At 42.3% G+C, this 21,787-nt stretch overlaps 1 protein-coding gene across 1 annotated transcript in view; it reads left to right on the forward strand.

Annotated features, from left to right (window-relative positions):
- il16 (interleukin 16) overlaps positions 1–20,850 on the forward strand; it is a 38,127-nt gene extending 17,277 nt beyond the window's left edge. Inside the window, exons 11-22 of the mRNA XM_042484815.1 lie at positions 85–172; positions 1,678–1,901; positions 2,050–2,193; positions 2,673–2,816; positions 7,612–7,687; positions 8,678–9,909; positions 11,753–11,904; positions 12,152–12,317; positions 14,108–14,209; positions 15,580–15,811; positions 17,100–17,228; positions 19,856–20,850. Of these exons, the coding sequence (XP_042340749.1) occupies positions 85–172; positions 1,678–1,901; positions 2,050–2,193; positions 2,673–2,816; positions 7,612–7,687; positions 8,678–9,909; positions 11,753–11,904; positions 12,152–12,317; positions 14,108–14,209; positions 15,580–15,811; positions 17,100–17,228; positions 19,856–20,022 (2,856 nt within the window). The 3' untranslated portion in view covers positions 20,023–20,850. The remainder of the gene's footprint in view (positions 1–84; positions 173–1,677; positions 1,902–2,049; positions 2,194–2,672; positions 2,817–7,611; positions 7,688–8,677; positions 9,910–11,752; positions 11,905–12,151; positions 12,318–14,107; positions 14,210–15,579; positions 15,812–17,099; positions 17,229–19,855) is intronic.
- The last annotated feature ends 937 nt before the right edge of the window (positions 20,851–21,787 follow it).

Below are 21,787 nucleotides of genomic sequence, written 5' to 3' on the forward strand. Positions count from 1 at the left end.
AGGTAAAAGACTATAAAAGTGCTACACAAGTGCAGTCCATTTACCATTTGCACTTCCATTCTCCTCTGAACTGTGTGTGTCCAGGTATCAGAGCAGCAGCTGAATCATGCCATCGCTCAGGCAGTTGAAAACAGCAGGATGAGAAAGGAGAAGACCCAGTGGAGTGCTGATGGTAAAATATGTATTTGTTCATGATTGATTTCCCACAGTCACATATTCCTGTTCAGGAATATTTTTGGCATTTTCACAAAATTTGCATACATCTGTAGATTTTAAAAGTTTTTTTTTTTTTTTGCAGACCATTTTGAGAACATATATCCTTTAGCTGTAAGGTCTAGTGTGTAGCTTTTAATAGCATCTAATGAGGTAACAGAACTGAAACTTCGCCTGTGTGCCAGACATGTAGGGGAATTATGGGCCGAAATGAGTTTCCTCCACAGCGTGGCTTGGCTCAGCCTTAGAGATGGGATGAGGAGCTCCAGCATTGAGGAGGAGCTTGAAGTAGAGCTGCTGCTCCTTCATGTCGAAAGGGGCCAGTTCAGGTGGTTCGAGCATCTGATCAGGCCTCCCGCCTGTGTGCCAGGCATGTAGGGGCAATATGGTGGCAGACGCAAAAACACAAAATGTGAGTGGCCCAATCTAGAGCTAGTGCTTGGTTTGTCAGTTTATGTAGAACAACATGGCAGACACAGTGGAAGAATAGTAGCTCCTTTTGTATGTAGAAGAAACACAATTATTTTTCATTTTTCAGGTCATTATAAACTAATGAAAACATAGTTAAAAATATTATTTACCATTTCTGACAATAAATGGCTCCAAATCCTACACACTGGACCTTTAAATCCTACCAAAACAATTCTTATGTCAGTTGTGCATGCTTCTTTGTAGATGTGTGCTTTTCTGAGTAAATCTTAACTCTAGACTTTTTGAGTTATAAAAGTTGAACTTGATTTTGTTTGATCTGATCCAGCAGAGGCAGAGATATGATGAATTTTAGTTCCTTGTAGGGTTTACGCTCCAAAAACACTACAGCCTACACTTCCCATGATGCAACTCAATTGTCTTTCCATGACTTTTAAATGCCCAGATCTTTCAATCATCATCAATCATCATTCAATCAATCATACAAATGTATAAATCTCTTTCAAAGACCATACAACATAATCTTGATGGCCTCATCATTCATCATCTTTCTTAGACTTTGCAAAACTCCCCCAGAAGTGCCAAAAAAGATGAAGTACGACTGTTTTAATTAAATTCCCATGAACATCAATCATACATATTTCTTACTGATTGTAAAGTACTTCATTTGTATTTAAAAATGTATGGTATATACATTTTTATTTAGTTATGATGTGTTGCAGAATGCAGAACATTCTATGGAGGCCTAAGTAAGCACCAGTATACAAGAGAACCACCATTTACATTTCAAATGCTCACTATTGCACACTGAGCTTATTATTGACATTACACCTGCAAAGTGTTTTAAAGCCTCAATTCATCCTCATTGCATCTGTAATTCAGCCGCTGCATTAAGGCTAGTGAGTTTTATAGTCATCCAAATATCAAACTAATCAATGCGCAGAACATCACATTGTCCTCAGGGAATGAGTCTCTAGTTTTATTCTTTGTTTCATTTTATTAAAATTGTATTTTTTTGTTTGTTTGTTTTTTCAGGGCTGCGTAGACCAGAGTCCTGTTCTCACAGCCAGCACAGACATGAATATTGTCTGGAGAGGAGTTTCAGTCAGCTGACACTTCGACGAGTTCAGAGGACCATGACCCGCTCCTGCAGCGACAGCACCAACAGCCACCACCACAACCATTGCCTCACCATGCACAACCTCCACAACACACAGCATCACTCATCAGCCCACGTCCACAGCCTCGACACACCCAAAGTAACCGCATGTGGCAGCTTGTATGGAGAGGAGCTAAAACATTCACAAAAGCTATAAAATACAGTTTTACATATGAAATAGTAATTATCACATTATCACATACATACATTAATTTGCTCTTCTGATGTGTCCTATTGCTGTTGTGCAGTCTGTAAGAGAGACCTGGTCCGACAACAGACTCTCAGTGCCCCTGTATCCCTCTGAAGACTACAACGTCCCCTACAGCTCTGCTGCTGGTGCTGCCAGTCTGCACACTCAGCCCAACCTGGACCCGACCCACAGGGACAACAAGGTATCACATACATCCGTCCTTCCATTCCTCCATCCATCTGTCCACTCAAAACTCTTTCATAGTACGTCACATTCATTCATTCACACACACGTTCACACACTGGTGGTTGAAGTTACTGTACAAGGTGCCACCTGCTACTCAGTAATCATTCACACGCACTCACAATCCAATGACACAGCATGGGGAGCAATTTCGGGTTCAGTATTTTGCCCAAGGATTCTTTGACATGTTGATTGGAGGAGCGGGGATCGAACCGCTGACCTTCCAATTAGAGGACAACCAGCTCTACCTCAGAGCCTGCTAATGGGACGTGCAAATGTGTGTAAATATCCTGCTGTTAGCCACACACCATAGCATTGCATATTTGTACAGTCTCTGTACAACTGTCATGATGTGACCTCCTCAGTCACTTCAGTCAGCATTTTGTGTGTGTGTGTGTGTGTGTGTGTGTGTGTGTGTGTGTGTGTGTGTGTGTGTAGTCCACCTGCAGGGTGCATGCTGCTCCACATCAGTACTGCTGGCCTCAGGATGAGGAGGGTTATAATGGAGACTCCAGTGGCTCCAGTGGAGGATCCCCAGTCAGTGACAGAGGACTGGACTCGTCCTCACACATGGGGTGTCAGGTACGCCGCCAAATGCAGCTGCTTAACATCACAGGGGCCGCTCAGAGTTTAAGGAGCTATAAAGGGGGTAACCACTGTTGACTTGGTGCAGTCTTTCACATTTTCCAGTATCTGCTCTTAAAGAATACATTATAAAATGCTTTATTTTCACTATTAATGTACAGTTTTCTACTATATGATACAAATGAGGACAATGTAATTGTCTTTGATTTTGAGAGTACCCTTTAGTTATTTTATTGGTAACATCATCTGCCTTGGTTTTATCCATGTTTGCTAACTACATTGCTACCTTTCCTGGTTTGTCTCTGCCACAAATTGTTGATCAGTGATCAACAAGAGATTAAATAAAAATTAAAGAGAAATTAAATATTAGATTTGAAAATAACCAAAATGGAGCCCGGGGTAACCTAAATGACCTAAACCCGACCCAAAACCAAATCTAAGGAGCTGTCAGGTTTGTGTCAACTAACAAAAGCATTGTAAATGGTCAGTGGTAAATGGTTCTGTTCTTTTATAGTGCTTTTCTAGTCTTTTTGACCACTCAAAGTGCTGTCACACTACATGTCACATTCACCCATTCACACACACATTCACACACTGGTGGCCGAGGCTACTGTACAAGGTGCCACCTGCTACTCAGTTTTTTTTTTACCTTTCACACGCACTCACACACCAATGAGACAGCCATCAGGAGCTTAGGGTGGTGCTTTGGGGTTCAGTATCTTGCCCAAGCATACTTCGACATGTTTACTGGAGGAGCAGGTGATCAAACCATCAACCTTACGATTTGAGGACAACCCACTCTACCTCTCAGCCCCAGCCATTGTATACGGTAGTGTTTGCTATTCTGTTCCAAGATGTGGCAGAAAAATATTACACATCACAATAATCCTTCCATCACTGGCCATAAATATACATCTGGTCCCGCGAATTGCATCTTCCAGTTTGGAAAGCTCGAATCAGGAGCATTCAAATGCCTACAGAGAGTAAGATATACATTTGGAAACCTATTTATCTGAGGGAAGTGATAGGGGTGAATATCACTAGATTCATCACAATATGATATAATGGCAATTCTTTGGACAAGGATACAATATTCGCTGACATCACAAAGTGTGCCAATGGATTGATGTTTTCACTTTGCATCAGTAATATTAAATCCTTGATCACTGAATGATTAGATGATTAGACATCATTACATCAATCCAGGATGATGTATTGTTACACCTCGAGGTATCACATGTCCTGTGTGGCACACATAGAAAAAGACACCAAGGGACTGACATATGAGGACAGCGGCTGTCTGACAGATGCTGCTCGGAGGACTACATTGATTCATATAACATTATGGAAGTGCTCAGATAAGGATATTGCAGTATGTGTGAGACTGCAGGAGAGAGTATGTGCTTTTCACTTCCACTCAGAGAGATTTGGGAGGATTGCTGCTCTTTCTGTCCATCATGTTTCCCTCACTGTGCTAATCATGCTTCCTCTGAAAAGAGTAATATGTAACATATTCCTCTCCTTCCACTGCCTGCAGTTCTTCAGCAGGATGTACACAGCCCTGCGGAAGATCCTGAGGTTACTCTCAGTCAGTGTATGTGATGTGATGTTGCTTGCAGTGTTTTGCTGGTGAAGCATGCTGAACACTTGTTCTGATAAATTCAAATGTAAAGCTGTCAGCCTATTATAGAGTTACAGAGAACAAGGCATTTGTTTGATGACAGGACAGTGTTTTGACTGCTCATTTTCTGCATGTATTTTGCTACGATTCCCCTTTTAAGGGATTTTAAGTTGTAACTAATGACTTTTTAAGAGCTTGTGCTATAGACATGTTATAAGCCCTTGGGAAAATGTATTTTTACTTAATATGTTTTGGAAAGCTATCCCAGTGGAAGCTGTTAACAGCAGATTCATGCTCATGCTTTGGGACTGAAATGTTCAATAGTCACACATTGCTAATTTATATAAGACTATTGCCAAACAGGGACACTGGGCCTCATTCACCAAGTGTTCTTAAGAGGAAATCTCTTCTCAAACTCCACTTACACAGTTTTTACAAAGATTCTGACATTAACCAACGTTTAACATTTAAACATACCAGTACACACATTAATAACATATCTGACCATCCCTATACCCCACCCCAGAATCTATGCACACTCAGGCACATTTACATTTTGTGGAGAGGTATTATAAATATTTTTGCTATTTATAATATTTTTAATAACTATTTTGATTGTTTTGCAAATCAATAAGGTCTTTTAAAATAAACAATACACTAACGTTTTAATTCACATCATATACCATTTATACATCTGCTATACCATTTAACTATACCCTTTAAAATTAGTGATTGATCCCACTAGGAAATATCACTTATGGTTCAGATTGACAGGACAGAAAGTGACAAAGCGGTATTATTAATAACAGATACAGAAACATAGACACAAAACAAACATACACACACACACACACACACACACACACACAAAGACACGCACGAACGCACGCACGCACGCACCTGGTTTTGCTGGTCGGATGGCTGATTAACATGTATTTACAGCGTCTGATGCATGGTGTTATCTTATATCCACTCCTGACACTGCTGAATATGACAGCTTGTTTGGCATTCGCTTCCTGCTGAGACGCCTCCACTTCAGAGCTACTCAAATTCTTTTTTTTTTTTTTTTCTCTCTATATGTTTGGAGTCTTGAGCTCCACCCGCTTCTGCTTTTGGTTGGGCTTCTTTTTCTTTTTTCTCTCAGCTTTTCTTCTTCTTCAGTCTCTGTGTGTGCACATAACCCTGCAGTCTCATTTCCTTTCATGGGATTGATGTTGCATTTACCAATGCTAATCTGGATCAACTGACGCATTTTAGATTTACAAGAACAATGAGGTTCATCATTATAAGGACACAGGTGCAGAAAATTATGTGAACACATCATGAATCTGACAAAAACTTTCTAGGACCTAAATTTCCAGAATACTTAGGAAGATACTGGTGAATGAGGCCAATTGTAGGGTGGACAATTTGACTATTCTGCAAAACCCTCTTCATTGTTATCAATGTTGTTTGCAAAGGTTTTTGTTATTCCTTCTTTCTACAATCTGCTTGACAACCACTATATGGTTACTGCAGTCTGTATTCACCTTTTTGAAGGCAAACATTACATGCAGATCTGTGACAGAACCCAAACTCTGCTCAGCAAGCTACCTCTGCACTTACACTGAACACTGGCACTGGGTGTATTATTCTGCAGAATCAGCCAGTATGAATCTGTAGGGATACTGAGCCAGAGTGTAATGCTCAGGTCTACATTCACTTTTGGCTATAAAGTGTGTGTCTCTTTGTGTAGGTAAATGGCATTTAGAATGCATGAGGAGTGCATAATACAGTGTTTATCATACCATCTTATGTGTGCATTATGCATGCTTTATCACATATATGTGTGTGTGTGTTTGTGTTCATGTCAGCATGAAAGCGCTGCATGTCATGTGTCCGTGTGCAGAGGGTTCATTTTGGCTGCAGGCCTCTGAGCTGAGCTCTGCCTCCTGACATCCAATAGGAGCTTTGTCTCCATCAGTGTCTCATAGTTTGGGATTTTTAGTTTCTGCCATTTTAAGTGGATTATTACTTATAGTTTTCAGTTTTACTGCTTTAATGCAAAAAAAAGAAGAAAAAAATTATCTTTTTTGTGGGACTTAACATTCTATATGATCCGATGCACAGTTAAGTGGAGCTACAGTTATAGTTCCATTAGGAACTAGGACTATTATTCTTAATCAGACTACTGTCCTCATCTGAGTGTACAAGCACCAGGGGAGAATGTGTGTATTCCTCCACACTAGGTGGAGATATGTTCCCTCTCAGCTAGTTGCTACTGGACCTTCTTGTGGTTAACTTAAAATACTACACTAAAATGTCAAACTGATCTGTCAGCCATAGAGTTGCATCGCATTGTCACATACCAAACAAGAGAGAAAGCGGAAAACCAGTTGCTAAACTTTTTGGTGCTGTTACTTTTCTACGTACTCTGCCCTTTTTTTTTTTTTTTACCTTTGCCTTATTTTATTTTCTTCTCTTCTTCTTCTTTTTTTCCTGGCCTTTTTTTATGCTTCTCGACTTCCAGGTCAAACGCCTGGACCAGTTCAGGTCCGGTTGAGGCACATACATGACAGACTTAAAGAAATTCAACTTAGTGTGAATTAATACATGTAATACATGTATTTAAAGTAAGTTCAGTTTTAGTTGGACTAACACAATAATTCCACTTTTTTTAACATCATGTTAACATACTGATTGCTTCATGAAGGTCAAAATTTTCTATCAAATTCTTTTTAAAGGGTCGCTTTATCAAAATAACCAATAAATAAAATACGCTAAAAATTAAAACATTCTCACTTCACCCTAGCGGTATCCATTTGGATAGTTAGACTCAAGTGTAACCTCTGCCTGGATGCATCCCATAAGTTGCTGATTCCCACTGCACAACAATCCACTAACCCCCTCTAACATCTGTTTCATCAATGTAATAGTAAAGAGTACAATCAGCACTCACACCCAGGTCAAATGACTATGCAGTAGACACAGGTTTTTAATTTCATCTCCTTAAAACTTGTGTACACACTAATTTTGGTGGAAAAGATGTATAACCGTCTGTATCAAACCGTATGAGATCAGTGGCAGTGATGTGGATGAATGCATGAGCGGAAGCAGAGTTCTTTATTGCACCTCTCTGTGGTTGATGCTTCAGAAGCTGCCGTGACACAATACTTCCTGTTTGTGTAGCAGGAAGGAGAGCGAAATAGAGAACAGTCAGAGGGGACAGAAGACACTCCAGCCTGCGCAGACGACAGACTACACACAGGTACGATTAGGACTATTATTTTGCACTAAAGCACCTGAATGGCTTCAGAAGCAGCTGATTACTGATTGAACAATGTGACAGTGAGCTAACTGTGGTGCTGAGCTTCTCACTGTCTCAATGGAAAGCAATGAAGGCTGCATTTCCTGTTTGAGGCAGGATTTTTATTAGTAAGTGATTAAAATTCAATCAGTAGCAGTAGGCAGGTTTTCATTAACCATCAAATTGCACAGATTGAGTCTGGGTATATGAAATACAGCTAATGGAAACACCTCAATTTAAAAAAAAAAATCCCATTTATCACAAAAAAGTTTTTACGCTAGCATGAGGTGGTACTTCAGTCGATTAGAATATGCCATATTTCCCCAAACTGCAATGGAAACACTTTTTGGACTTTTCTAGGTCACATGATGCTATGGCTGTGTGCTTGTCAGTAGGAACTGACTCCCTCATGATGCAGCAGGAGCTACAAGAGCTGTTATTGCATCACATAACTCTTCAAAAGTTGAACAGATCACCTGGAGGTTTTGAATCCACAATTCCTCTGTGAAATCATGGACTATTACCTCCCAGAAATCCCTCATACGTGGCCACTCCCTCGTATAAGGGGCTCACCTTTCGATAATGGCTCCATAACACGCCTACGTGGTCTTGGATTGGAAATAACGACAACTAGTGCAGTGGCTGCAATAGAAATAAAGTTGCTAATGTTTTGAACATCCATCACCATGCATCTTGGAATGTTATATAATTCTCTAATTACATAATTCTCTAATGTAAACCCGCCTACTAATGATGATGATGATGATGATGATGATGATGGCCTGCTATAGAAAAACCAAGACGGTCAGGGCTGAGATATTCTGGCTGCTGTGTGCTGTGGCTCACAGTGGAAATACCAAGTTAAATCACTATGTGGGTTTTCGACATGAATATGTTTGAAACACATGACGGTCTCTCAGACTCTCTGCTCTTCTGTGTGTTGTGTGACAGGTGATTCATCAGCGCTGCTCTGCTCACAGCCGAAGAGAGGAGCTCTGAGGAGACAGGCTTGTATTGACCAACAAACCCAACAACAGCTGCAGGATCCTTGGGTCCGCCTCTCAGACAGCTCCCCTGAAGAACTGCCTGCCATCCACTGTCATCAGCACCACGCTGCAGACAGAACGCAGCCGAGCAACATCCACAGCCAACCTGCCACCATGAGTGACCCAGAGAACACGTCCCAGCTCAACGGCACAGCCGCAGATGTGACCTCACACCCTCCATCCGACTTAACTCCTGACAACACATCTGAGCAAGGAGCAAAGACGGGGCCCCCAGTGGCCCCCAAGCCTGCCTGGTTTCGCCAGAGTCTGAGGAAAATTCAGGATGAGCAGAAGCAGAAGAGCAACGCTAAAGCTGCAGAGCAGAGGCCTGCTGCAGGCTTTAGCAGGAGCTTTGGTGTCCGGTCTGCTTCATCTGGTGCTAACCTGTCCATCAAACAAAAGATCCACTCTTTCGAGACATTCTCCAGTCCAGAGGGGGCCGAGAGGGGCTGCAACAGGAGGCCTGTGGCCCCCTCCACCTCTCCTCTTCCAATGGAGAGGGAGTCCAAGAGTCTCCCTGGTGAGTGTAGGAAGGGCAAACATGAGAGCCCAGAAAAGATTAAGACAAACTGGTCTGGATCTGTCAGGGACACAGACAACACCAATGTCTCTGCCTCCACCTCTGAAGCTACCAGCCAAACAATGGCCAAGTTCTCTGAAGATAACCCCCCCATAGAAACCACCAGCACTTATCTGGACTCAGCAGTTCACTATTCTGATTCAGCTACAGTCCATGATGACAGGAACATCTGTCCATCAGAACCTGAGCTGGAAAAGCTGGATCTGAGCAGGTCCACAGAGGACAAAGTCCTGCCTCCTGCACCATCCATGAGACCCAGTCAGGCTGAAGGGGGGAGTCATCATCCTGCTGCAAGTCCTGCTCTGAGTCCTGCTTTGAGTCCTGTTGTGAGTCCTGCTGTGAGTCCTGCTCTGAGTCCTGCCCAGAGTCCTCCTCTGAGTCCTGCCCAGAGTCCTCCTCTGAGTCCTGCCCAGAGTCCTGCTCTGAGTCCTGCTCTAAGTCCTGCCGTGAGTCCTGCTCTGAGTCCTGCTCTCAGTCCTGCTCCGCCCACAGACAGTGACCCGCTGGGAGGCCCAGAGGCAGAGAATTTAGGGAAGATCCTGGCCTTCAGTAACCAGGTAATCTATCATGTGAGGATGTTTAACTTGATCTGTCATGTCAACATTATTTAACAATCTGAAACCTTGATTGACAACAATGTTTTGTTCTGCATTTAGACACCTTTCACAACTGTTGAAACCTCCTCCAACTCCTTTGAAGCAAATTATTGCAATTGTTTTTTTTTTTCAAAACCATGGGGAAAAGGGCCAAGAGCAACTTGGCAAAAAATGTTCTGCAAATTGCAATAAAAATTATAGATTTAGATGTTTTTTCCAGGTGGCTCAAAAAGCCATATTTGGCAAAACTGCAATGGAAAGACTTTTTTGTTTTTTTCTAGCTCACATGGTGCTATGGCTGTGTGCTTGTCAGTAGGAACTGGCTCTAAGAGCTGTTATTGCATCACATACCTCTTCATAAGTTGAGCGGGTCATCACCTCGCAGAAATCCTTCATTTGTGGCCGCTCCCATGTATAAGGGGTTCACCTTTCCATTATGGCTCCATAATACGCCTAAATGGCCTTGGATTGAAAATAATGACAGCTGGTGCAGTGGCTGCAATAGAAATTAACCTGCTAATGTTTTGAACATCCATCACCATGCTGCTTGGCATGTTATTGCCAGAGGAGAAGTTGCAGAACATCACTCAGTGGAAACACAGTGATCTCCTAATTGTGTTTTATCAACATTTCGAAAATATTGCTTAAGTTGTGCGCAAATCTCTAATGGAAGCCCACCTACTTCAGACAGGAATTTAGGACAATGTTATCACAGTGACACTGCTTTCGAAACCCACATGTATAAACCAATCAGGTCCACAACACACACGACAACAGCATTTTGGGGGCCTGCAAACACAAACTTTTGAAACCAGGCTCCAGAGTGTAATTTTATAAAAAAAAAAAGTGCCACCCCTTCTGTTGATATGTAAACTGGCAATGAGCGGATCCTTTGAGAGCGGTGACATCACGGCTGCAATCCAGGCATGCGCATTACATTTCAGAAAAATAGCCATGTGCAAGTAGGAGGACAACAATAACAATCGTCCTTGGTACAAAGCAACCAATTGCACCTTACATGAGATGACCCAGAATCAGCTGTCTAACATTATGTTATAAGTGGCAGTTGTGAATCTACCTGAGAGCAGCACTGATGAATGTTTTCAGTTGATGACACATCTCTGCTGTTTTCTCTTACATTACGAGGTATTTGCTATTTTACATATTTCACAGGTGAAATAGTTTGTTCTGACATAGATTTGGATCTGAATTTTATAAATTAGACTCACCTCACACAACGTGACACATGATGAAACTGTCAGATCACTGTTGTCACAAGGGCCTTTAAGGACAGCAGATCAAAGTGGAAGCAGGAAGTCAGTCTGTGAATTGTAATGGATGTTTACAGCCCACTGTGGGGCTGATCATTTAACAGTTACCTTCTTTTCATTTGACTTGGTGAGAACAAGGTTAATATGCCAAATAGAAATGATAACCAGAACAACATAAATAAACAAGCAAAAGTTGCATGGATTTTTAAAAATTATTTGTTATTATAATTATATAAATTATAAGTATAGTTTTCTGATTGTATTCCCTATTTTGTGAATAATTGTTAACATGATATAATTTCTCTTTTCCTCTTTCCCTCTCCCTCTCTCTCCCCCTCAACGCCTTTTTTTTAAACTTATTTTCAGGTCATTTAGTTATCACCTTTATCTAATTTCTTGCAGTTTGTGAGACATCACCAGTTTGCTCTGGTTTCAAAGGTTAAATGCATGTGAAAGGTGTCTGAATGCAGTGCTAAAAATCTGATGTTGTCTGATGTGTCTTATTCTGTTTGAATATGTTGTTTTTGTTGCAGGTTTCTCAGGCGTTGATGCGCTCTCTGCCCGTCTACTCCTGCCATGGAAACCCTCGCTCCCCAAACCTGCAGGACTCCTCTGCGGAGGAGTTTACTGCCCACCAGGAGGGTGGGCGCACCCTGGACGGCGCTGACAGAGGGTTTTCTGTCAGGTAAGAGCTCTGCAGAGAGTTTTGACTCAACATGACTTTACTGTGCCTGTTTTATTTTCAAAAGGAAGTGGTTCAGGTTGAAAATAAAATGCTTCCTGTTTTAGCAGAAAAGCAGTGTGAAGTTTTGAATAGTCAGAGATGTTAAAACCAGCACAGTTCTCACAGACTCTGCTGACATGCACAGTGCTTACAGGTGTGTATCTGGCATTACTCCCTTAACTCCACTGTGTTTTCATTTTGAATCCAGCCTGGCCACACTGAGGGACTGTACCATTGAGCGTGGGGAGGGGGGAGTTCACGAGCAGGCAGACGTCACTTCTGCTTGTGCTCACTCTGTCATCTCAGCCATCCCCTCTCAGGAAATACAGAAAATGATCCAGGAAGTCAAAGCTCTGAATGAGGAGACGCTGAAGGTAAAACATCTCCCAGACTTCAGACTGACACTGAGCCAGTTTCAATAATTTTCTACAACGGTTAGAAAACGGATAAAGAATAAAAATGTAAAGGTACCACATCATGATGTTCTCTCCGGGGTCTCCGGCTTCCTACCACAGTCCAAAGACATGCAGCTCAGGTTGATTGGTGACTCTAAATTGCCCTTCGGTGTGACTGTGAGTGTGAAAGGTTGTCTGTCTATTTGTGTCGGCCCGGCGATAGTCTGGAGACCTGTCCAGGGTGTACCCCGCCTTCTGCCCGATGAGAGCTGGGATTGGCTCCAACCCCCCGTGACCCTTATGAGGACAAGCGGTTATGGACAATGAATAAATAACATTTTAAAACTTGTCATTTATATTTCAATATTTTATTCAATCATCTTCAGTCATGACAGAGTACACATTGCAGGGCATTATTCCCCAACAAAAAATAGCACAGTCTTAACTGGTAATCTGTGTTTGACAGTCTGATATAAAGTCTCTCCAAAACAAAATTAATGCAAGAGCTTGTTCCACTCAAATAAAAGGAGTCACTTTTAGGAGAAGTAAAAGTTACTCTGTTATACAGAAACCTCAAATCTTGCGGTCCAACAAAACATCTTAAAGTAAAATTAATGCAATTCGAATGAAGTTAAATGAAGTTGTGGAAGCTCCTGCACAGCTGACAACCCCGCACCGTAAATGTTTCAAAATAAAATGCATTGTATCCGCAACTGATGGCATTCTGTCCACAGAGACACAGTCAGAGGGCTTTTGTTTTGAAAGGGAAGCAAGGACGTTGAGGTAAAACAGACATCTTTCTTTTTCCTCATCTCTGTGACAGAGACTTTAAACTGCAGTATAAAGTGGTACAGAGTCAATATAATCATAAAAACACCATATTCACTGCCTATTCCTGCTGACAAACGCACGCGTCTTGCGTAAAAAAACGGCGAGCCACCATTTCTCTAGATATACTGCAGCTGACACGCAGCTCAGACGCGCCTGCCAGGCACTGCTTAAGCAGGCAGTGTGCACGCTCTCATTTAATAACATGGGTGCCGTAACAAAAAACTACATGCTTTGCGCTGCTCACACTCTCATGACACGTGCTGTGTAAAATGGTAAGACGCGATACGTGAATCAACGTATTTACGTAATCGATAACAGCGACGCAACGCCCCAGCCGAAATAAGCATTGATCCTTAATGTCCATGAGTGGGATCCGGGTACTATGTCTTTCCTGTTTTGCTGCTCTCGTGACTACTGTCTGTGTTCCACATTGCACCCTTTGATATCTGTTTTCTTGTGTGGCATTAAGGCCCCTGTCAGAAGCATTTAAACCATTGAAAACTGGATACATTTGTTTGCTCTTTTTCAAATACTTGGAAAACCAACTTGACAAGAGTTACCCCACAAACTGTAAGAAACTGGGAAAAGGTTGGTTTTTTTTTTTAAGAAGATAGAAAATTATTAGAAAATTATTTCAGGAAAATGTTCAGAAAAACGTTATTTTTAACCTATAATTATTATAATTATACCTCTAAAATGGTTTCCTTTTGTTTCTTTTTCAGGTCATGCCCTTGTTTCTTTTTTGTTTTGTTTTGTTTTATTCCAATTTTCAGGCTATTTTCATGTAACTTTGTAATTTTTTTCTTACTAATTTGTCTTAATTTCTTGTCAAGTCTTATCAAGCCAATTTACTCAGGTTTCAAAAGGTCTAAGTTTTACTTTACCTCATTGAATGTGACCTGATCACAACAATAACAGATCTGCCTCTTTCTCTACAGCAACTGGTGGACATCCATGTAGTGATTCTGCACAAAGAGGAGGGAGCTGGGCTGGGCTTCAGCATCGCTGGAGGCTCTGACCTTGAGAGTAAAGCTGCCACAGTAAGCAGCTTCTCTGCAAACAAACACACTCACACTCAGTCCAACACGTTCAGACTCACAGGGCCAGGACTCACTGTCTGACATTTTAAACTCACCACAAGGTGGAAGGAGAACACTGTTCTTTCTTTCTGGATTCCAACGTGAATCCAACTGATATGTAGCTGTTACCTGTGATGGCCAGTAGGTGGCACTACATGTCTAAGGAGCCCACGGTTGCTGTGGTGATGATTCAAACTCCTCACCTGCTGAGATTTGTTGTGCATATAGTTCCGTTTTTTTGTCCAGGTTTCGTTGCTGAGATTTCTGTCTTCACCTTAAAGCGGTGGACTGGAATGGAATGAGTGATGCTGTGCTCATACATCATGACATCTATGATTCGGTCGTAGGCACGAGGCCGCTGGCCGAGTGCCGAAGATATACAGCACAACACACGACCTCGACTGTGATATTGCTTTTATACAACCGTTCTAAAGCGTCTTTTATTTGTTAATAGTAACAAGCGACAACAGATGATGATTTTTTTGTTTATTTAATGTTTTTTTTGGCTCCGCCGACACAAATAGTTCCGCAAACGCTGGACGCGACAGCTGTTGCCTAGCGACAACATTTTCCTGCACGCTGCTTGCTAATCTGTGTTAGCTCGGTCTTCATGTTATGTGCATTCATGTATATCATGAACATTTTTCTCTGTGTTTTCAGTGAAATCAGAGTCTGGTAACAGACACCTTGTGAGATTCAGATGAGTTAGTTTGATCAGACAGTTCGTGTGTGTGTGTCGGTGTCACTCAGGCTGTGGTTAGTGTCAGACGAGTGTGTCCCTGCCTCACTGCACATCCTTGTAACATCTGTAACAGCTGGTTTGCTCCCAGTGAACGGCAGTTTGAAACCCGTCCGTCACAGCTGCCCCCTCCTGGGCTTCCTCATAACTTTGAGTAACTGCAATGCAAGTACAGTCAGCTCACACCACGCTTAAAAACGACCTGCTCTAACTCCTGAGCCATGGCTGCCCCAAGAAAAGATTTATGTTATAACAAAAAATATCTTATAAAAATGTGAAAAACATCTACGTTTTCATGTAGAAAAAAACTGGTGGACACTGATCAGTTTTTTTTTTCTGGCCTTGCAGTTCTACACCTGTGTGAAGAACAAAGTAATGAACTTCATAATTCCTGCAGCTCAAAGCATCTGAATATTTCTGCTTATAATGGCTACATTTTGGTGAAAGTTACAAAATGTTTCAGCCTTGCTACCAATGCTTTCTCCTCTCAGAAATTCACACTCTGTGATACACTATGATATATAAATGATACACAAACTGTGCACACGCTCTCCCAGTCTGTGTGTGTGATCCTTGATTGTCTTCGTCTCAGGTCCACAGAGTGTTTCCCAGCGGCCTGGCAGCTCAGGAGGGCACCATTCAGAGAGGAGATGAGGTTCTGTCTATAAACGGACAAACATTGCGGGGGATCACACACGCTGACGCCACCGCCGCTCTGCGTCAGGCCCGCAGTCTGAAGCTGGCTGTGGTGGTCATTTGCAAGAGAGCAGAGGAGGAGGGAGGAGAGGGAGGAGGCTGCAGGAGCGAGGAGGCCGACCCTGAAGGTGAGACATAGAGCACACAGGGGTGGAGGCCCAACACCTCCAGTGTTTGAGCCTCCAGACTCTCCAATGCTTTTCTAAAACAGGGTTTTCATCGTACAAAGAAAATTAGCCCTTTGGATCATCCATCCATCCATTGTCGTCCGCTCATCCAAGGCTGGGTCACGGGGGCAACAGGTGGAGCAGAGCATTCCAGATGTCCCTCTTCCCAGCAACGCTTTCCATCTCCTCCTGGGGGACCCTAAGGCATTCCCAGGTCAGAGGAGATATGTAAACCCTCCAGTGCATTCTGGGTCTGCCCCTGGGCCTCCTACCAGTAGTATGTGCCCAAAACACCTCCAACGGGAGGTGCCCAGGATGCCTGAACCACCTTAACCGGCCCCTTTCGACACGAAGGAGCAGTGGGTTCTCTCTGAGCTCCTTGCAGATGTCCGAGCTCCTCACCCTATCGCTAAGGCTAAGCCCAGCCACCCTGCAGAGGAAACTCATTTCGGTCCCTTGTATCTGCGCTCTCATTCTTTCAGTCACTATCCAGAGCTCATGACCATAGGTGAGGGTTGGGACGTAGATAGACCGGAAAATCGAGAGCTTTGCCTTCTGGCTCAACTGCCTCTTTACCATGACAGTCCGACGCAACTCCCACATCACTGCAGACTCCGTACCAAAACCTCTGTCCATCTCACACTCCATTCTACCCTCAGTCATGAACAAGACTCCTTCGCTTGGGGCAACAACTCTCCCCCCACCTAGGGGACAGTCCACCGTTTTCCGACAGAGAACCATAGCTTCAGATTTGGAGGTGCTGACTCACATCCCGACCACTTCACACTTGGCTGCAAACTGCCCCAGTGCATGCTGGAGGTCACGGTGTGATGAGGCCAGGACCACAACATCTGCAACATCCCACACCAGACCCCGCCCCCCACTACAGGATCCTGTTCATGAATACAACAAACAGAATCGGTGACAAGGGACAACCCTGGCGGAGGCCAACACTCACCGTGAACGCGGACACAACTCTCACTTTGATCATACAGGGACCAGATGACTCGTAAAAGCGACCCCAGCACCCCATATTCCTGCAGTAGCCCCAACAGGACTCCCCGAGGAACGCAGTTGTAGGCCTTCTCCATAGCCCCAAAACACATTTGGTTCACATAGGCCAAAAACGGGTTCACATTTTCTACTGTGTGATAAATTACACCTGGTAATATCTTAACATTGATGTTTTTTCAGCTGTACGGTAAAGCTCTGCAGACAACAGTCCTGTTAATTGTGTTTTGTGTTGCAGTGGAGGAGCAGGGAGGTATGCTGAGTGTGGAGCTGGAGAAAGGAGCAGGAGGAGTTGGGTTCACTCTGGAGGGGGGGAAAGGCTCAATCCACGGAGACAGACCTTTAGTCATCAACAGGATCTTTGCAGGTATAATCATGACTAAATTTGTGCTTTGTCGGGGTTGAGCTGAAGAAAGTTCTTTGCCTTCCAGGATTTAATATCTGAAATGCAATTAAAAAGGGTGTCAATCAGTCCTGTGTCATCAGGAGACACGACAATGTAGAGTTACGTGTCATCTGCGTAGCTATGGAAGTGTATGCCTCCTGATGACACTTCCCAAAGGTAGCATATAAATATTAAAAAGTGTAGGACCTAAAACCGAACCCTGGGGGACACCACATTTCAAATGATAGAGCCTAGAAGAGCAGTCACCTATGTTTACACAAAATGTTCTGTCAGTGAGATATGATTCAAACCAGTTACAAACAGTACCAGAGATGCCAATCAGGTTATGCAGTCTGTTTAAAAGTATTTTGTGATCTACTTTGTCAAAGGCTGCACTCAGGTCCAGTTAAACTAAGACCGAGGGCATTTTTCTGTCCATGTTTGACCTGAGGTCATTTACAATTTTGACTAGGGCTGTCTCTGTACTGTGATGCTTCCTAAAACCAGATTGAAAAATTTCACTGACATTGTTTGTGTTGATAAAATCATTTAACCGATCAAAAACGTTTTTTTCTAAAATCTTACTCACAAATTGAAGGTTGGATACAGGCCTTTAATTATCAGGAATTGATGTATCCAAATTGTTTCTCTTCAGCAGAGGTTTGACAATGGTAGTTTTAAAAGCAGTGGGGAAGACACCTGTCTGAATTTATTTTGTTAAGAAGATCGTGAGTAAAAAGGCTGTAATTTTCTTTAAGGAGAGATTTTGGGATAGGCTCTAAAAGGCAGGTTGCTGTTCTTATTTGGGAGAGAACTTTGTCAAGCATTTCATCATCAACCAGGACAAACTTCTCCAGTGTTTCCACATGCGAAAATGATTCTAAAAAGATGAAATTTGTTTGCTGATAGTGAGAGAGGTTTGATAAAATCTATTTTATTTCTGAAGTGGACTGCAAGATCTTTACACGATAAAACTGTGTTGTATGGCTGGTTAAAAACAGGATTTATGAAATGATCAAAAGGACTTTTGGATTATTTTGATTTTCGTTGATTAGTTTTGAGAAATGTGCCCTTCTTGCTTTCTTCGTCGCATTGATATAAATATTTAATTGCTGTTTAAAGATTTGAAAGTTTATTGCCAATTTGTTCTACCTCCATGTTCTCTCTGCTTTTCGACAGTTTGTAGATTTAGCTGTATTATACTATTTTTTGACCGTGTTTTAATGTGTTTTTACAGTGTATGTAGTGGTGACGTTTAATACGTGCGACCACAATGTAGTTCTTGTATAGCCTATCAATAGCTTTTTGCTTCTGGCAATTTAATTTACGCTTCAAAACACACAAAAATGGTGTTCATCTGTGAAGATTATCGTGCTGAACAAAACTTGTAAGTCTCATAAAGTTCTGTTCGCCACAGAGCTTTTTTTGGGCGATAACCGAAAATCCCATTCAAAAATCCCATAAGGTTTTTGACGAGGGAACCAGTGTGATGCTTATTTCCTGGTTGGCCTCGAAAAATACATCATCCCTTCACCACTCTTTTTGGAAAATGCCGCATTTTACGTCTTTAGGACTTAATGTTTTAAATAATGGCTATTTAAAAATGCGTTCTGAAAAGTCAATATGGCTCAAAAAAAAAATTATCCAGTGATTTAAGGACGTCTCTTTCCCAATGTTAAGCAAATGGAGAAAAGTCTTTCTGGGCTAGTGTGCATCACGTTTCGGCCACTATGTAAATTTTGCATCAGAGCATGCCATACTTCCTGGTGGCTTTGAATGTTCGCCGTCCAGAAAGTTCGAGAAAGTTGCTGGTCAGAACGTTCATAATCTGGCGGTCTATAGCATGCATGTAATGCTCTCTCTCACTGACATGCACGGTAGGCAGGGTCAGTCTGACTTACTGGGCATGTTACGTTTGTCCCTTAAAAAAAACACACACAAACATCTGGATAGAAATGTAGAACATTGGAATTGACCTAAAAGGAGCTATTGTGGTCATCCAAAGAATGCCCATAAGCAGTGTGTATATTTACTGTATATTGGATATTTAAGTATTTAAACAGTAATCCGAACAGTGAAAACATAAAGTCTAAAAACAGCCAAATGTTTAACGTGTATTTGACAGTCTGAACATAGACCAATTTTCATCTTCTTTTTTTGGGCTAAATTAGGACCAATTACAAAGTATTGTAATTAATTGTATTACTTGTAATTTATTGTCTTCCCTTCTATGAGCTATTTCTATAAGCCCAGTTGAGTTTCTAAGTTTTTTTAATGGTGCAAATAAACAAATAAAATAGAAATAAAATAAACGTCAGACGGTCTAAACACAGCCTAATTGTCAACGTCCATTTTTGGGCTAAATTAGGACCAAGTCAGACCAGTTTTTTAAGTGTTTTGTGGAGCTAAATTAAGCCGACACTCCGTGTCAGGAGTGGAAAAAAAATTACACCTGGACAAAAAATTACACATAGATTCCACATAGCACAACTGTCAGGACAGGACGGAGGAACATTCGGGATTTGTTTTACTGAAACCCAGATTTGCAGTTATGGTTTACACTATGAGAGATATCAGCCCAGCAGTGTTTGCCCATGTGTGTGTTTCAGGTGGAGCAGCGGAGCAGAGCGGTCTGCTGCATGGAGATGAACTGCTGCACATTCAGGGAATCAGTCTGCAGGACATGACTCGCTTTGAGGCCTGGAACATGATCAAGGCTTTACCTGAAGGACCGATCACAGCGGTGATCAGGAGGAGGCCGGGGGGGGCAGAGTGACACACAGCTGCGCAGAGCTGCCTGCTAATGATGAGACCAAAGAACACAAACCATAGCTCATGAGGTACACACGTTAGCCTTTTATAACTAGTCAGATAAAAATCCGGTATTAGCCACGCAGCGTGGTCCTCCTCTGAGGACAACTTATGAATATTTTTCTGTTATTTTTACATCTCATTTTTGATCAGATATGAACATTATTAAAGGGTCAGTCCTCCCAAACCCCCTGAAAACCCATACAGGGAGCCAGCCATTTGATCTTCAGATCTCACTGTCAGTGTTTTACCCTCTGCAGAAAATCATCTCACTGAGCGTGTTTACATGGACATGAATAACCCATTTATCAATAGGTTTTTCGAGTATCCCCTTTATGTCTTTGATTAAAGTTAAAGGGATAGTTCAGGATTTTTGAAGTGGGGCTGTATGAGATAAAGTCAGTGTGTTACATACAGTAGCTGGCGGTTGGCGCGCTCCGTTTGCAGAAAAAGACAGAACTCGCACCCCACAGCTCAGCATGCTGAATAGGGTCTTGTATATCAAGATGTATTTTAGCCACTTAAAAAAAGGTCTACCTAAAAAGATCAGCCTCAGCCTAAGTGGACACTGTATTAAGAGTATTTTTTGCCTTGCTGTCACACAGCCTTTTCCTTTGGCACTACATTTTCTCAACCGTATAACTGCCGTAGTCCTATGCAGAAGACCAGCTGAGCCGCGTACTGTATTAAGCCGCGGGTCAGCTGTTTAGATCAAAAAGTGCTGTTCCTGCTTGTTACTTAATCCAACTGAACTCTGTGTTTGTAGTACAAAACCAAATAAACAACACTGCCACCCCCAACCATCAGGCCAAATTACACTAAATACCTACAAAAAAATGAAACACCTCACCAAACAACCTTGGTCTCCACGGTGATTGCCATTTCGTTGACACTGTTATAATCATACAGTTTTATTTTCTTGTATATGGTGTGTTTTCCATGAACTGCTGAGAGTCTTATTCATACAGCTAACCCGTGACTACGTGGTAATATGGAAGTTATACAGCTGAGAAAATGTAGTGCCAAAGAAAAAGGCTGTGTGATGGCGAGGTAAAAACACTTTATATACAGCGTCCACCATAGCTACCATGACCTTGCCTCTTGATTTGGACTGTCTCTGGGTGAGACGAAGTTTAAGCAAGTGGTTTTGCACTGCTGGTCATCAGAGATCGAAAACCAAAACTATATCTAACTGAGCAGGCAGAGCCGACTGTACAGTCAGAATCTTACTATGCAAAAAAGTCGAGGCACATGCACCTGCAATCCCTCGGCCAAGCCCCCCACCCCCAGCCCTGGCCTAATAAAGTACTGTTGCTTGCGGTTTTCAAAGCTTTCCATTTATGAAGATGTGCATGTAGGAATAAACTGCAATCAAAAAGCACAAACAGACAAATGCCCAACCTTTCACAAATATTACATCCCATGATGCTCTCTGAACATCTGGGAGGCCATGTGAGTCACTTCACATATCATCAAAGACTGATTTTAGCTAATTTGAGGCAGGAGGTCTCAGATTTTATGCCCCCTGGCTACAGCAGTGCCTTACTTATCAGTCTGTTAGTGTATCACATGGCTAAGTCTGATTCAGTTCTGACATTCACACAAATCTGAAGAACTACAGGAGAGGTGGCCAAATAAAAACAAATCCTGTACAGAACAATGCAGCTCACAGCAACATATCTGTGGTGCTGTTGTACCGGGCCAATGTGTTTCAGAAGTTGATTAGGCAG

This window comes from Plectropomus leopardus, chromosome 1 (assembly GCF_008729295.1).
Source record: "Plectropomus leopardus isolate mb chromosome 1, YSFRI_Pleo_2.0, whole genome shotgun sequence".
Lineage (NCBI taxonomy): Eukaryota > Metazoa > Chordata > Actinopteri > Perciformes > Serranidae > Plectropomus > Plectropomus leopardus.